At 50.0% G+C, this 17,765-nt stretch overlaps 1 protein-coding gene and 1 long non-coding RNA gene across 2 annotated transcripts in view; one reads left to right on the plus strand and one right to left on the minus strand.

Moving 5' to 3' along the window:
* Window positions 1–1,338: 1,338 nt before the first annotated feature.
* LOC123455334 lies at window positions 1,339–12,824 on the minus strand. The gene is made up of 3 exons (XR_006633846.1): window positions 12,644–12,824; window positions 8,157–8,302; window positions 1,339–2,494 (listed from the first exon to the last, which is right to left on the minus strand). It is a non-coding gene; the product is annotated as an uncharacterized LOC123455334 (long non-coding RNA).
* The window catches only part of Prickle2 (prickle planar cell polarity protein 2), a 374,089-nt gene continuing 368,615 nt past the window's right edge, over window positions 12,292–17,765 (plus strand). Inside the window, exons 1-2 of the mRNA XM_045136095.1 lie at window positions 12,292–12,341; window positions 13,001–13,086. Of these exons, the coding sequence (XP_044992030.1) occupies window positions 12,300–12,341; window positions 13,001–13,086 (128 nt within the window). The 5' untranslated portion in view covers window positions 12,292–12,299. The remainder of the gene's footprint in view (window positions 12,342–13,000; window positions 13,087–17,765) is intronic.

A 17,765-nucleotide genomic window follows, 5' to 3' on the forward strand; every position in this document is an offset into this window, starting at 1 on the left:
GGGGGGGGGGGCTTGCTAATTAGGTAAGAACAAAATCTTTATGGAAATTGTGGGTGAGACAAGCCAATGGAAGGGGACCTTGAACAATCAGATTCATTTGATCAAACTGTTTTAAAAAAATGCATAAAACACTAAGCTTTTAAGTCAGTAATTCAGCTCGGAGCCTTTAAAGCAACTTGTTAGCCTGTTGAAAAGCTCAATCCATGCTATTTCCTTTGAAAACAAAAGAAGTCTTGGCATGCGTATGTGTGTGTGGTATGCACACGCGTGTGAGGATGTGTGTGTGCTGTGGAGGCCAGAGGCTGACACTGAGTATCTCGATCATTCTGTCTTTTGCTTGAAAACAAGAGCTTGCTGACTTGCCCAGTGTAGCTGGCCAGCAGTCCCAGGAAGCCCATGTATTGGGCTTGGGGTGTGCAAGGAAGGGTCAAGATGGACGCCTTTTTGGATTTAAGGCTTTATTATAAGGGGGCAGGGAGAGCAGGAGAGGAGGAGGAGAAGGAGGAAGAAAAGGAGAAGGAGAAGAAATAGAGAAGGGAAAGTGGAAACAGAGTGTCTGAGCTGCAGCAAGAGAGCAGAGAGGGAGCGAGGCCGGGGTGCTGGGGAGCGAAGAGAAGCTGCCCAGTGAGGAAGGGGCCCTGGGGGTCGCTGAGATGTGGGGCTGGGGGTGGAGGTGGCGTCCCCTCCTCTCAGTCCAAAAGTAGACTCAGTTGCTATACCAGGAGGTAATCCCAGAGTCCCAGGGCAGCGTGGCCAGGTGGTGGGAGCGAGAGGCCGTGGGTAGAGAGCGCTGAGCTCTGAGTGCAGGTGGCCGCAGCGCCCGCCCAGCAGTGATGCAACGCCAGCGCTGGCGACCATGGCTCGGGCCTTCACACTTGCACAGCAAGCACCTTCCCAGCGGAGCACTCCCCGCCCTGCTAGTTCTGGAAATTGGGATCCTTGTGTCTCCTCGGTGCTGGCTGGGGCTGTGAATGATTTTCGTCTGCATGCACCCTATTCTGCAGCCTCATCCCTGACTCACTATTGGGGTGTCCCCCAGCTCAGCACAGGCATTCACACAAATTTGAACTCAGGAACATGGTGGTGTTGCCTGTAATTGAGTTGATATTCTCAAAACTCGGGGTGGTTATCAGAAACCAGCTCAGAGACGACAGCCTGGACCCGCAGCTCAGTCCCCTTTCGGAGTATCCTAAGCTCCCAGCATGGCAAGCATGTTTTATAGGAACACCAAACCGCATTTATTTCAACAATTCCCATTAGGTACAAGTCTGTAGTAGTTATGTTTTCATTGCTGGGACAAAACACCCAGCCAGAAGCAGCTTATGGGAGGAGATGATTTATTTCAGGCGTAAAGTTTCGCGGGTACACTTCATCATGGTGGAGGAAGGAAGCGTGACGGAGAACGCATAGGGCATCAAAGCACTATACATCAGCAGGAGAGAGAGAGCGAGAGCGAGAGCGAGCGAGAGAGAGAGAGAGCAGCCTGAGCCCACTGGTTCTGGACACACAGAAGTGACACCAACCAACCTCAAGGTCCACCCCTAGCGCCATTCCTCCACCACCCTGAGGCTCCCCCCCCCAGAAGTAAATAGAAAGCTTAATTATGCATGGAACTATGGGGAACATTTACACTCAAGCCACCACAAACACCCCTCAAATCCCGATTCACATAGCCAAATAGCTCACTCTCCCCTTTCACTGGGTCACAGCTCTTACCCTCTCCTTTGTTCCTTCAAGAGACAGAGGAAACTCCAGCTGCTGTAAGCACTGCACACTTGGCTGCCTGTTAAACCCGAAATGTTCCCCACAGGCTCATGGTTTGAATGACTGTTGCAGCTGGCGGCACTGTTTGGGGAGTCTTACCAGGATGGTACTTTGAATCTACGTCCTCTAATAGATTCAGGTGTTACTAAAAAGGAGCTTGCAGCTTCTGTCCCTATCAAGCAGACTCCTGATAGGGACGGAGGGGCACTGGGGGTGGGTCTGAGCTCCAGCCTAAGGCATGCCGAGGGCTTGAGCTCTGCTCAGGCTCCTAGGGTGGGCTTGCTGGTGGTGCGGGTGGTGCTTCTCTCTGCGTGGGCCTGTGGAAGGGGCCATCTTCTCCTGCCATCATGGAACTTTCCCTGGGTCTGTAAGCCTGAGATAAATCGCTTCCTCCCATAAACTGCGTCTGGCTTAGAGGTTCATCCCGGCAGCGTGCAGCTGACTAAGACAGCCTCACAATCCTGGCATTTGCTTTCTCCTCTGATTTCAGTAGAGATTCCCAGGGCCAGTGATTCTAAGGAGTATGCTCTTCTGAAATAGCCTTTGACATAAGCAAAAAGAGATGATTAATAAGCCAATGTTGCCTCTTTGTGCTTTTAGGGGGCTTTGAGCACACAAGCAGTGATTGTGAGGTCCCGAAGCACACGGTGGAAGGAGACGACGGAAGGGAAGCCAAGGACATAGCTTTCTGTTGTTACACGAGACACTCATGTTCACGGGAATAAACAATCTAGAAAACATAGAAAATGACAAAGAAAAAAGTCTGAGAAAACCAATTTGTTCCACATGACAATTAATTATGTACTTAAAACTTAACGCATTTAGCTTAAAAATGTATCTTGGGCTGGAGAGATGGCTCAGCATTTAAGGCATCTGCCTGCAAAGCCTAATGGCCGGTTTTTGATTTCCTAGTACCCATGTAAAACCAGGTGCACAAAGTGGTGCATACATCTGGAGTTCCTTTGCACTGGCAGGAGGCTCTGGTGACCAGGCTCTCTCCCCCTCTCTTCTCTTCTCTCTCTCTCTCTCTTGCTCTGTGCAAATAAACAGTAAATAAAAATTTAAAAGTATATCTTAATTCAAAATAATACTTCTACTAGAAATTAAAAATATACACAAGGTGAAAAAAATCTGTTACTCCACACCTAAAATTACCATGTATCCTTCAAGAGCTTTCAAAAATCAAATGATCATTAATGTAATATTTTCACCTTTACTTGTTATAAAGAGAAATATATGTCTGTTTTTAGAAAAATTAGAAGTTATATGAGTTCCTGTTCTCACTGCAATGACAAAATACCAGGCAAAAGCAACGTACGAGGGGAAGGGTTTATTTTGGCTACAGTTTAAGTACTGCTCAGTCCATCGTGGGCATGAGACAGTTGGTCTCCACTGTCTGTCTGGAAAGAGAGAGGTCAACACTGGTGCTCAGCTCTTTCTCCCCCCTTTCATGCCGTCTGTCACCTCAGCCCCCAGCATGGTCCTGCCCACATCCTAGGTGAGTCTTCCCTGCTCTTTAAAACCTTTCTGGAAACATCCTCACAGACACATCCAGAAGTGCACATCCATGGTGACTAAATCCCATCAGGCCAACCATGAAGAGCAGCCGGCATGATGGTAAACCATCACATCACTTGACATTCAAAACAGTTAGTCAGGAATACTTTTTACTCTGGTTCCTGGGATTTTTCAAGAAATATTTTTATTGATTTAATATTTGAGAGAGAAAGAGAGAGAGAGGCAGACATATACAGGGAAAATGAGTGTACCATGGCCTCCTGCCACCGGAAACCAATTCCAGATGCATATGTCACTTTGTGCATCTGGCTTATGTGGGTATTGGGAATCAAACTAGGGCTGTCAAGGTTTTGCAAGCAAGTGTCTTTAACTCCTGAGTCATCTCTCCAGTTCTTGGGCTGTTTAAAGGAAAATGTGTGTGTGTGTGTGTGTATGTGTGTGTGTGTGTGTTTCGACAGTAGAATGGGTGCCCTAGATCTTTGGTGACTGTGAACTCCTGTTACCATTTTGTAGACTGTTCTTCAAACGGGACAGTATGCTTGCTTGTTTTCTCATCTTCTGCATAATTTTAATGAAAACAGAACATTCAAATACATATCCTCGTTTATTTTTATTTAGTAGGCATTCTATCCTTGGGAATTTAGATAATTTGTGATTTTTTTCCCCTCTTGTGTCCTAAAAACAATATTTCTGACTATTCTTTCATCCATATACTTGACTCTTTTGCATTTAATTTTGAGGATGAGCTGGTCCAATTATTCTACAAAATTTTAAAGCTTCTAAATGAGAAGGAAGTTTGCTGTTGAGCTCTTTTTATCTTTTCAAATATGCTTTAACTATATTAGATTATATTTATAAATTCCAGGTGATTTGATAATTCACAGAACACTTGGCCACTAGCACTCCCTTTGCTTTTAGTTCTTTCCTGTCCGTCTAACATCTGTGTATCCACTGTGTGTGTGTGTGTGTGTGTGTGTGTGTGTGTGTTCATGTCTGACCCATGCATGTGATGGTTCCCTGGTGTCAAATTGGTTATATTAGGGATTCAGAGAAAAGCTCCTTGGGTGGTTCTGTGAGGGTGTTTCCAGGAAGGATTAGCTGAGGAAGGAAGTTGTTCCTCCAGAGTGAGTGGTCTACCAGTGGTGGGCTACATATAAAGAACCTCCAAGGCTAGGGAGATGGCTCAGCAACTCAAGGCACTTGCTTGCAAAAGTTGACTTCCTAAGTTTGAAACCCCAGAACCCATGTAAAGCCAGATGTACAAAGTGGCACATGCATCTGCAGTTCATTTACAGTGGCAAAAGGACCTGGTACAGCCATTCTCTCTTTCTCTTTCCCTCCCTGTGCTTGCAAATAAATAAAAATATTTTGCTTTGGTTTTTAAAAATTTATTATTTATTTATCTATTTATTAGAGACAGAGAGAGAGGGGAGGAGAGAGAATGGGCATGCCAGGGCCTTTAGTCACTGCAAATGAACTCCAGATGCATGTGCCACTTTGTGCATCTGGCTTACATGGGACCTGGAGAATCGAACCTTAGGCTTAGGGTCCTTAGGCTTTGAAGGCATGTGCCTTAATCACTAAGCCAACTCTCCAGCCTGCTTTTTTTTTTTTAGATAGGGTCTCGCCGTAGCCCAGAATGACCTAGAATTCACTATGTAGTCTCATGTGGCCTCAAACTCATGGCGATCCTCCTATCTCTGCCTCTCAAGTAAAAATATTTTTTTAAAAATAAATAAAGATAAAAACAGAAGCTCTGCCGGGTGTGGTGGCGCACACCTTTAATCCCAGCACTCGGGAGGCAGAGGTAGGAGGATCGCCGTGAGTTCGAGGCCACCCTGAGACTACATAGTTAATTCCAGGTCAGCCTGAGCTAGAGTGAGACTCAACCTTGAAAAACCAAAAAAAAAAAAAAAACAAAACAGAAGCTCTGAGAGCACACGGCTCCCTTTTCACTTAGCTGCCTGTCTACTTGCTGGTGCATTCTCGAACCTGGCTGCCCTCGCTGTCCACTCCTGCATGCATTGGCCCTGTCGCTGCTACACTTCATGGACATTGGAACCAAATTTCCTCAGCCTTGAAACACAGACTGAAGAGCAGTATTTCTCCAGGAATCTTCTAGGCCATCAATGCCACATGGGGACTGCCGAGGAATCTAGCCTCGAGGACTGAGCAGCTGCCGGGCTCCTGGATGCCCAGGCCTGCAGACAGCTACGGGTGGACTGCCCAGCTCCTCCCCTGTAAAATAATCCAATGAGTCCCCTTTATAATGCATACTCATTTAATCTGTTCTCTTCCTGTAGAGAGCCCCGTAGAGAGAATGGGCCCATAAAGGAAACTTCATAAGGTCTCCACTTGCCATAATTTTCCTCTGGTCGTCCTCCTCAACTTCCCCAGAGGACTCTGGGTTCAAATTCTCTCTCTCTCCCTCCCTCCCTCCCTCCCTTCCTCTCTCTCTCTCTTTTTTTTTTAGAATAGCTCTTGTAAATTTCAATTTCAGAGAACACACTGATGATGCTTCTAAGTGCTGGCTGATGTTTGGGGCAATCTTACCCCCTTTGTAACCTCCATAATAGTCTCTCGTGGGTGTACACCTGCGGAGACACTTCTCACAGCCTGTGGTCCTCTTTCCTGTTCTAGAAAGTTTTTTATGGATGCGTGTGTGTGTGTGTCTCTCTCTCTCTTCTTCTTTTTTTTTTTTTTTTTTTTTGGTGGGGGAGCAGGTATGTGGAAACAGTAGGACAGAATATGCACTTGGTTTTAAAAAAATCACAGATTTATATAGAAAAAAATACATAAACCAACTAGTGAAGACAGGGACCTATATGTAGGTCAAGGCCAGGGAGGCCACAGAGCTTCTGCTCTAACTCATCCAGACTTGATGTTAACAACCTCAGGCGTAATTCTCCATTTTAGATGCTCTTATGTTTCTGATTACAAAATGAACATGTGTTCATTATAGGAAATATATTTTAAAGACAGAACAGATAAAAGCTTGACAATCTCACATCAATCCATCTGAAGATGCTGCATAGTTCTTTCCAGTTTCTTCCTCTATTTTTTTTTTTTTTGAGGCAAGCCCAACAGAATGGCTTTTTTATGTGAAAAAGCGAGAGAGAGGGAACGAGAGAGTGAAAGAATTGGTGCACCAAGGCCTCCAGCCACTGTACTCTAACTCCAGATGCTTGTGCCACCTGGTGGTCATGTGCGACCTTGCGCTTGCCTCATCTTGTGCATCTGGCTTACGTGGAATCTGAAGAGTTGAACATGGGTCCTTAGGTTTTGTAGGCCAAACGCCTTAACTGCTAAGCCGTGTCTCCAGCTGCCTTCTGTTCTTTTCTCTCTCTGTGTATAACAAGTGAGATATGTGTGTCTCTGGTGTGCATGTGTGTTGGATTGTGTGTGCCCTGTGTGTACACACATGGAGGCCAGAGGACATCAGGTTTTTGCCCCTGTGGCTCTTCTGCCTCACTACTCTGAGAAAGCCTGTGGATGAACTTGCAGCTTTCTGTTGCTCAGTTAGATTGGCTGACTAGGAGCCCCAGTGATCCTCCTGACTCTGGCCCACTCAGCACTGGGGCCGCAGGTTCACATGCCCAGATGTTAACATGGGTGTTGAGCATTGAATTGAGGTCCTTGTGCTCAGTCTTGCTCTGTGAGCCAGCTCCCTAGCTCCTCTTCCCAGCTTAAAAATTTTTTATTCATGTGTTTGAGAGAGAAGGAAAGAGAGAATGGGCACACTAGACCTCCTGCTGCTGTAACCAAACTCCAGTTTCTAGATGCATGTGCCACTTTGTGCATCTAGCTTTACATGGGTACTGGCAAATTGAACCTGGGCCTTCAGGCTTTGCCAGCAAGGGCCTTAAACCACTGAGCCACCCCTCCAGTCCTCTCTTTAGCTCCTAGATGCATCTGCCTAGCCTAATTAAAATCAAACATCCTGCCTGGGTTTTGGTTTTCCACCTTACATGTTAGCAAAGTGTGTGTGTTCCTGTGTAGTTCCATTACTGTGTGTCACCTAAAGAGAGACAAGAAAAACAAGCGTAGACTGAAGACGCCCACGGAGCACAAAGGCAGAACAAAGTTGCCCAGTGCTCACGGACAAGGGGGAGCGAGGACTTTCTTCCCTCTGGTCTTCTGCACTTCACCTTCCCAACGAGAGAGAGCGATGGGCAGCTCCTGGTCCTGCTACCTGAGCCTTCTGGTCAGTCAACCCCAGGACACGGGGACTTGCCTGGAGGACATGCGCAGGAGGACTAGGTCCTCACGGAGGTACTGTGATGACACGCTTCCGGAGGAGGCTGCCTGGGGCTCTACCTGGGGGCAGTGTGGCCGCATGCATAGGTATGGACTTTAATCCCATGGCTTGAGAATTTTCCGCACATCTTGCTAGCATCTCCTCTTTTCTTTTCTTTTTACAGATGTGTCTGTGTGTGACGTGCATGACTGTGTGTATATGAATGTGTGTGGGTATCCATGTGTACCTGTGCACATGCATGTCCATGCGCGCGCGCGCGTGTGTGTGTGTGCGTGTGTGTGTGTAAGTCCAGACATTGATGTTGGATCCCTTCCTCAGTCTCTCTTCACTTGCCCCCCACTTTGAGTCAAGGTGACCTGGAGGTCACTGATTCAGTTAGACTAGTGGGCCAATGAGCCCCAGGGTCCCCTGTTTCTGCCTCCCCAGCACTGGGGTTACAGGTATGTACCCCCATACCCTGCTTTTATGGGTGCTGGGGCTCTGGACTCAGGTCCTCAGGCTTGCATGGCACACCCTTTACCCACTGAGCCATGTCTCCAGCCCCTCACCTCTGACCCAGCATCAAAAGAGCCGTGTTCAAAAGGACCACGATGTTCACTGACACCCCATCCCTTACCAGCTACATCCGGACAGCAGCAAGACCTGCTGAGGCTAGACAACCATAGCAGACAGCGTCCAGTGGCTGAGATGAGCCTCCGCAGTTGTGGAGGAGGACTGACTGAAGCAGGGAAGTCCCGCACCGGAGAAGAAGCTGGCCTGCTTCTATAGGACCAAGCAGAGAGAGAAAAGCCACAAGGCAAAACTCCAGAAGCCGCAGCACACAGCACTTCAGGAGCTCCAGGTGGATCGGGCACTTTTCACATCTTTAGACTGGAATTCCAAACCCACCACCACACCTTGGGATCTGCCCAGTGACACCTCCTCCAGCCAGGCAGCTAGAAATCTAAGGAGCTTTAATAAACTCCTGAATCTATTGGTGGCAGGTGAGGGAGGGGCATCTATTCAAATGACAACATTAACTGTCATGAGATTCCCATGACAGGGGGCAAGGTCACTTCCCCAGATGGAAACTTGCAGGCACAGATGTTGTTATTAACCTGTATTTAAAAAATTCATAATTAAAATATCTCTAGCTAGTATCCATGCTCACAGTGTGGACACTGCTTCCTGCTGCCTTTTTCTCAGCAATGAGGCCCCCTGCAGGGCAGAATTGAGAGGACAGTGTTCTGCTGGGCAGGTCCACAAGCATCCATCCGTCCTGCCCTGAACTGACTGTTAGAGGAAGCTTCCATGGCTAACAGCGCCTCACCTTCTCCCCACCATAGAAGTTGATTCCACTGTCTTTAAAAAATATTTTATTTATGTGCAATTGGAGAGAGACAGAGAGAAGAAAGACAGAGATAAAGGGCGCACCAGGCCCTCCAATCAGAGAGAGACAGAGAGAGGAAAGACAGAGATAAGGGGCGTACCAGGCCCTCCAAGCACTGCAAATGACCTTCAGCTGCACGAGCCCCTTTGCGCATCTGGCTTCACGTGGGTACTGGGGAATTGAACCTAGGTTGTTACGCTTTGCTGACAAGCACCTTACCCTTAAGCCATTCCTCCAGTGCTCATTTAATCACTTCATAATACTCATTGTGCATTTGCGAAGAGCCTGAGTGAGTTCTGCCTGGGCCAGGAGAGATAAATATGCTGTGTTGTCTGCGGACTTTGTTTGTGCCCTAATGTTGTCACGGGTGGTGACCACATAGACCAACGCAATAGGTAAGGACTAACCCTTTTTAAAAAGAAAATTGAGCCGGGCGTGGTGGCGCACGCCTTTAATCCCAGCACTCGGGAGGCAGAGGTAGGAGGATCACCATGAGTTCAAGGCCACCCTGAGACTACATAGTGAATTCCAGGTCAGCCTGAGCCAGAATGAGACCCTACCTCGAAAAACAAAAACAAACACAAAAAACAAAAAAAAGAAAATTGATTATTTGAGAGAAAGCAATTAGAAAATATTTTATTTATTTGAGAGAAAGACAGAGCGAGAGAAAGTAAATATAGGTGTACCAGGGCCTCCTGCTTCTGTAAACAAACGCCAGACTTTGTGCATATGGCTTTGTGTGAGTCCTGGGGAACTTGACCCGGGTTGTCAGGCTTCGTAAAATGTGCCTTTAACTGCAGAGCCATCTCCCCATCCCTGAGGACTAATCTTTAGTGACCTGAGTTTCAGAGCATTTTTGTCAGGGCTTCATTTAATTAGTCAGCCCTTATGAGGGTGAGGTGGGTAAGGCAGGATTCTGTCCATTTTTTTTTTTTTTAAGCAGGGTCTCACTCTAGCCAGGCTGACCTGGAACTCACTCTGTATTCTCTGGATGACCTCGAACTCATGGTGATCCTCCTACCTCAGCCTCCCAAGTGCTGGGATTAAAGACGTGTACCACAGTTTCTCTCTCTCTTTTTTCTTTTTTTCTTGAGACAAGCTCAACAGGTTGATCTTTTTTTTTAAATAATGAGTGAGAGTGAGAGCAAGAGAATTGGCATACCAGGACCTTGAGCTACTGCAATCAAACTTCAGAAGTGTGTGCCATCTTGTGTGCACGTGTGACCGTGTGCCCTTGTGTCACCTTGTGTGTCTGGCTTATGTGGGACCTGGAGAGTCGAGCATGCATCCTTAGATTTTGCAGGCAAGCATCGGAACTGCTAACCATCTCTCCAGAGCCATTAGTGAGTTTACAGACACCTCTCTGATACATTTTTCCACATGAGGTGAAGGTCTTACAGGACTCAGCTTAGTGTGGCCCAGAAACCAAGCCAGCCCGGATCTTCTGGGCAGTGAGGAGGGTAGGCTGGTTCTGGTCGGGAGGCCGGGTGAGTTGTGCCAAGCCCTTCCTTTGAATTTGAGGAACAGTAGTAGAGACTGTCTTGTTATTTGCTGCATCACCCCGGGCCAACAGGCAGCTTTTCTTCACTTCATGTAAAGTGCTAAGTGGGACAGTCACCTTTTATTCCATCAGCAGCAAGAATGTCTGTTTATGGCAAATATTTCTAGGGTGCCTACAATGTGCAAGCACCGTGAAGGCTCTCCCGTGGTGACTAAGGGAAAAAGGGAAGGGTCCCCTGGCTATGGGCCTGAGCTTCGCTGAGGACAAATGAAGTAAACAAGATCTTGTCAATGCATGCTGCACCCCACGCGATGTGAACGACTAAGAAACAGAACAGTGGGGGCTGGGGGGATTCTCGGGGGACGCGATATTTGAGCCGAAGCTCCAGAGACAGGCAGGCACCATGGCATGGCTGTGCCTTCCTGAATTATAGCTTTTCTTTGACAGTTAATCTTTAATGAGTCCCCAGTTTGTGCCTGTCATAAGGACACATGTCCTGTCAGTGCTGTCAGATAAATCCTCCTGTTAGAGCCTTTTTACAAGTACCATTGATAAGGGGACAGAGGCTACAGGGGGTCAGCAGGTTAAATGATTTGGAAAGATCATTAAGACATAATGGGAGAAGAACTGGGACAAAGGCATACGCTTCTAACCCTGCATAATACAATACAATTAAAAATCATTTAACCAGCACCTCCCATATTCCAGGCTCTGTAGAGGGGTAAATCATCTTCTTGCTCCTCATCTATGAACACATCATGAATACTGACTAGATTCTAGGCAGAATTATCAGGAGTCCATATAGGGCCTGGGGAGAGGGCTCAGCCATTAAAGTTGCTTGCTTACAAAGTCTGTGGGCCAAGGGTTCAATTCCCCAGAACCTACATAAAGCCAGAGGCACAAAGTGGCCTATGTGTCTGGAGATTGTCCGCAGTGGAAAGGACCTTGGAGTGCACACTCTCTCTCTCTCTTAAATAAATAGGTAAATATATTTCATGTCTGTGATCCCAGCACTTGGGAGGCTGATTTAGGAGGAGAATCTCCATGAGTTTGAGACCAGTCTAGTCTACAGAGGGAGCTCCAAGTCAGCCTGCGCTAGAGAGGGACCCTACCTTAAAAGATAAAAAACCCAAAATAGGTCTGGAGAGGTGGCTTAGCACTTAAGACGATTGCCTACTAAACTTAACAACCCAGGTTCAATTCCCAGTACCAATATAAAGTCAGATGCACAAGATGGGGTCAGGAGGATGGAGTGAGGAGGATGGGGTGAGGAGGACGGGTGAGGAGGATGGGGTCAGGCGAATGGGGTCAGGAAGATGGGGTGAGGAGGATGGGGTCAGGCGAATGGGGTCAGGAGGATGGGGTCAGGAGGATGGGTCAGGAGTAAGGGGTCAGGAGTATGGGGTCAGGAAGATGGGGTGAGGAGGATGGGGTGAGGAGGACGGGTGAGGAGGACGGGTGAGGAGGACGGATGAGGAGGACGGAGTGAGGAGGATGGGGTGAGGAGGTTGGGGTCAGGAAGATGGGGTCAGGAAGATGGGGTGAGGAGGACGGAGTGAGGAGGACGGGGTGAGGAGGACGGGGTGAGGAGGATGGGGTGAAGAGGATGGGGTCAGGAGGATGGGGTCAGGAGGATGGGTCACCGTGGCTGGGGCAGGAGGAGCTGGGGCTGGCCCGCGGAGGGTGGGAGCTGGCGGAGAGGGGAGGGACCTGAGGGCTGAGGGGAGGGAGGAGGAGCCCAGAGCTCGGGGAAAGGATCCGAGCGGGGCTGCTAGGCGGAGACTGCCAGGCCAGCCCGCGGCCGCCGACGGTGCCCGCCCAGGCGACCCGCCCTCCTCGCCACGGCGCGGAAGACCCCGGGATTGCGCTGCGCCCGGCCCGGCCCGGCCATGTTCAGCCGGAGCTCGCGGAAAAGAGTGTCCAGCCGCTCGGTGAGTGCTCCCCGGGAGCCCGGGGCCGCCCGCCGGGTCCCCGCGGCCGCCGGCCCGCGCCCAGCCCCCCTCCGCCCCGCCGCCGCGCACCTGTGGCCCCAGGTAAGCCGGCGCGTCTGTCCGTCCGTCCTTCCGGAGCGCGAGGCGCAGGGCCGGGGCCACCAGCTACCGGGGGCCCCTGGGTGTCACATTCCTGGGGGCCCTGGGGAAGCCCCCTCCATCGCTCCTCTCCAAACCTCAGGCTCCTGGAGCTCTTTGTGGGGGGGGGGGGGCGGGTGGCCTTCTTTCCCGGGAGCACTAACCTCGGTCCAGGGCGTCCTCCGTGGGGACCCTCTTCTGGGACCCTGGGAAACACTAGGGTTGGCTTTTGTTTCTTAGGAACCCCTGGCCAAGGGGGAGACAAAGCCCGCGCTATGGCATCTCCTAGGTGTCTGTACCCTAGACAGATCGCCTGGGTTCGCACACAGCTCCCCCAAGCCCGGAGCAACCCCACCCCAAGTCCTGCACATCAGGAAGGAGCCGGGACTCAAACCACAGGCGGATGGGAGGGAGGGGCAGGCCTTCCAGCCTGGGACCTAGGTGGGGCTTAGAAGGGACTCCCCCCCACCCCGCATTACCCCCGTGGTGGACATGATCTTGTGTCTTTTTTTGTTTTGAAGTTGTCCGGATTGGGGCGGATAGAGAGAGGCCAGCCTTGTAATGCCTGTGGTGACCAGTGTCCCGGGTTCGCCTTGCATAAATGGAGGTAGGACGTCTTAAATGCACAAGGAGAGGAAAATCGATTCCGTTCTTCTCCCCGCCCCCAGCCCCCACCCTTCACAAGTCTGTCCTGCAAGTCACATGGAAAGACTGCCCCTGCCCCTTTAAGGCGACATCTGCTCCAAATATTGTAGGTGGAAGTGGTGTCCCGTAGTGGGGACCTGGCTGGGGCTGCTTTCGCCTGACAGGCGGGCTGGGGAGGGCGCAGTGTCTAAGGTAACTCGGCCCAAACATTCCCAGCGCGTGTGCCTGGAGGTGTGGCGCTGCCGGCGCCCGGGCCAGGGGGCGGAGGATGCCACTGATGTGTTTTCCACCTGTGCTCTCCCTCAGCCCCGCCACTCTGCTGCGGCCGCAAACCCACCACTGCCCGCCTGCGCTGTGTCAACCCTCTTCCGTGGCCAGATGTTTCCTATTAATGCGTCTTGAATGTTGACTTTCTGGCCGTCTCAGCTGGCTTGCAAGGATTGTGTTTGGGAGTCGAGGGATGTGGGTGCCCTCCCGGAGCATCTGGCTGCTGGGGTTCTGGCTGGGAAAGGTCCGGGTGTGGGTTTACAGGCTCTGTTGAGTGCTAGAAAGAGAAGAAAGAGATGGGCCCACCCTTTGACGTCTCTGCCAAAGGAAAAAGGGGTGACTGCAGGCTGTGCTCTGGAGTCATTTTTCTCCTGGATCAACGTCCCCTGCCCACCTCGCACAGACCCCGTTTACAGGGGCTGTTTGGGAACACAAGAGAGAAAAGCCAGTGGATGTTTTCCCCACTTTCTTTTTATTTTTTACTTTTTTTGCACAGTTCTACTTCAACAACTGCAGTGTGAGCTGGGCACACCGTATAAGGCTCCTGGTCCGTCCCTCCAGGAATGAAACGCTTTTGTTCCCACCTCCGATGGGTCTAGCGGGCTCCCTGGGAGTCTTTGTTTCAGAGCACCAAGCACAACCCTGATGGCTCTGGGGCATTTAATAACTTGTGTCAGAATCAAGACAGGCGACCTTATAAATATGTAATTGGCAGACAGAGACTCCATCAGGGGTATCTAGGCTGTAGCCGGAGTAGGTGTGCTCTGGAGAAGGCCCTGGTCTGAAAGTGGTGTCCCAAGCCTGGCGGTCGGTCCTCGTTGGGCCTGCGTGTAGAAGCCCAATTGTGTAAGCCCACTTCAGTGGGATAGAGAACTGCTCTGATCGTCCTCTGTGACCCATCTTGGGTTCTGAAGGAACAGTGAAGGACAAGGCATCCTCCCTTCTTCTACCTGTAGTCACCTTCTGACCCAGGGCCTGCCAGCCAGTGGCATAGTGTGGGTATGTAGCGAGGACCCAGGGTGCTCCCCGCCGGCTGTGAGGCCTCTCGCCTGTGTGTGTCTAAGACCCCATGTTCCCAGTTTCCTGGCTGTTAAGTGAGAATGACAAGGGCACTTACTACTGGGATTAAATGAGATAATTTTTTGGCGTGTGTGTATGTGTGTGGTGTGCACGCGGATGCGTGTGTGCCAGATGTTGATGTCCGGCATCTGTCACTCTTTACCTTGTTCTTTTGAGAAAGGGTGTCTCCGTGACCCTGGAGCTCACCACTCTGGCTGGACAAGCTAGCCTGAGAGCCCCAGGGATCTGACTGGAATGACAGGTGTCCCCAACCTGCATGCCAGAGGCACCCATGCTCTCGTGGCTAGTGGTGCACCCCATGAGCCATCTCTCCAGCCCATTTAAAGGGACCTATTGAAAGTGTTGTTTTATCCAGTCCCAGGTCCAGAGTACATCCTCAGCGATCTTGTTGTTTTCTGGTCTCTTTCCAAGCACTTTTCAGGGGGAGACACGCACACAGCTGGTGTGTTTGAGGGTGCTGGATGACTGGGGCCACTGTGGTGGTTCATGATCACAGCTTTGTGGAGAAATTTAAGCCATTCTAACCCAGCTTGCTTTGTGATGGGGAGACAACGGTTTGTTTTCAGTTCACCATGGCGCTTTTCCTTTGGAAAGGGCCCCTGTTCATCAGCCTGAGGGCCTTTCCACATGGAAGCAGTTTCCCTACCTGCAGTGGCAGAAAGGCTTCCCTTTGTGCCCTGAATGGGGGTTTTATGGGGTGTCCGTCCATCGAGGGACAGGAAGCGGCTCTTTACTTCTGCCCCCCCCCGGCATGCTTTTGGGTGACCTTTTGCATGAGTACCTCTGGGTTCCTGCAGTGTATTTGGGGCACTTTGGAATCATGTCAGCGCCCCTCTCTTGCTAGCATGAACCTGAGCATTGGGAGAAAAGCAATTGTGCTTATATTGGAAGACAGGCTAGCTTGATGGACACTAGAAGCCTGCTCTTGGTCTGGCCCAAGGAGTCTGGACATCCCCTGTCCCAGATAGCACATGTTTTGTTGTTGCCATGACAAGTGAGCTCACAAAAGCAACTTGAGGAAGCAAGGGTTGTTTTGTCCCATAGTCTGTGGGTACAGCTCACCACAGGGAAGGGTGGCACATGAGGGGCTGGCCACATTGTGTCTGCTGTCAAGAAACCAGCAGAGGGGTGGAGAAGTGGCTCAACAGTTAGGGCGCTTGCCTGCAAAACCAAAGGACCCAGTTTCCATTCCCCAGTACCCATGTAAGCCAGATGCATAAGGTGGCACATGAGTCTGGAGTTTGCTGGCAGCAGCTGGAGGCCCTGGTGTGCCCATTCTCTCTCTCTATCTGCATCTCCCTCTCTCTGTCTTTCACACACACAAATAAAAAAATAAATTGAATTTTAAAAAAAGAAACTGATAGAGATGAATGTTGGTGCTCAGCTGGCTTTCTCCATTTCATTTAGTCTTGAAAGCCCAGCCCATGGGACGGTGCCACCCACGTTCAGATGGGTCTTCCCACCTCTGTTACACCTTTCTGCAAATACCCTCACAGATGTGCCCTAAGGTATGTTTCCAGGGCGATTCCAAGTCCTGTTAGGTTGACAGTGAAATTAACCATCACACCAAGAAACTACTGTGGCTGTAACCTCTGCGCCATCCAGTGAACTAGTGTCTTGTGCTCCCAGCCCGGTCCCCATTTCACACTGCAGGCATCTCTTCCGAAGAGCACAGGTTTGTGATGTTGCCTCCCAGCATGAAGGGAGTTGATTTAAGTGCTGGGAAAGAAGCATGTTATGCACAAACCCTGGTTTCCTTGGGCATGGGCACAGAGACCTAGGGCTTTGAAGTGGACCCGGAGCTGGGTTGGCATTTGTTCTGGTGTGTGACCTTGGACAGGTGACTTTGGCCCCCTTTCCTGTCAAACTGGGATTGCTGTACCAATCACGTAATTGAATGGTTGCTTGATGCCAGGTGCTCTGCTGGTGCTGAGGAGTCAGCAGTGAACAGACAGACAGACAAATGGGTCTGTAGCAACCCCCCCGCCCTTTCCACAAATCAATACATCTTAGATGGTTGGGCAGGGAAGGACTCTGAGGAGGTAACGTTTGACCAAAACCTACGTGACGCAGAGGAGGAAGGTGGTGCTGGTTGGAGCTGATGAAGGAAGCAGCTACATGCCACCTGTGGGAGATAGTAGAGATGTACCATCTCAGGCTCGGCCTCAGCCCCTGATCCCACAGCTGGGGGGGGGGGCAAGGCACCCGCCTGGCACACATTTTTCATTGAGAAGCCATGAGTCAATGCAGCTCACACCATGCATGGCAAATTGCTCTTCCCACTTTGAGTTTTGCTTGGGGAGGGGGCCAAGGGACGGCTCCAGTCTTGTCAGAAGTCCCTTGTGGGTTGGGGAGGTGCCTCAGAAGGCAAAAGCACTTGTCTTCCATGCGAAAGACCATAAGACCTTAATTTGATCTCCAGCACTTACACAGAAATTCCAGCACTGGCAAGATGGCGACAAGATCTCTGGGGTTCACTTGCCCACCAGTCTAGCCTACATGGCAAGCTCCATGCCAATGAGAGATCATTTCTAGGAAAAAAAAAAAAAAGGGTGGATGGCCCCTGGAAGGTTTTCTCTGGCTTCCACACACACATGTGCATATGTGCCTGCATGTGCCTGCACACCTATGCACACACACACATACACAAAGAAGTGTTTTATGACGACTGTTTTTGTTCGATGATATCTTCCCATATTTGTTGTCACACACCTTTAGGCAGTGGATGTGTGCATTTTTAGGTTTTCTAGTTCTAAAAAGGGAATTTCCATGTCTTGGAGAACACAGCATTCACAATGTTCAGCAAGAGCATCCTTTCCATCTGGTGTGGGGCAACTGGACATGTGTGGTGGCCTGTGTAGCCCACACGTGAGCGAGTGGACGCCCTTCAGCTGCCAGGCTGCGGAAAGTCTGGTCTCTGAGAGGAAGATGAGAAGATCTTCCTTAACTCAGAGCAGAGTGCGTCTGCTGCAAGACGGCTCTCGCTTCCTCTTCTCTCTCTCTCTTTCTGTCTCTCTTAAATAGCTACAGAGGCCAATCTTAAGATTATTTATTTATTTTGTCTTTATTTATTTAGTCAAGAGAGAGGCTACAGGCGCACCGAAGCCTTCAGCTGCTGCCAACCAACTTCAGATGCATGTGCCACTTTATGCACCTGGCTTTACGAGGATATTGGGGGAATGTACTTGGTGTACCCCAGGAGTGATGAATAATAACAACAGTAACACCAAATGATCATGATGATGAAAGTAATACAAGCCACCATATCCAATATCGTGATGCACTGGTGGCTGG

This window comes from Jaculus jaculus, chromosome 16, assembly GCF_020740685.1.
Source record: "Jaculus jaculus isolate mJacJac1 chromosome 16, mJacJac1.mat.Y.cur, whole genome shotgun sequence".
Taxonomy (NCBI): domain Eukaryota; kingdom Metazoa; phylum Chordata; class Mammalia; order Rodentia; family Dipodidae; genus Jaculus; species Jaculus jaculus.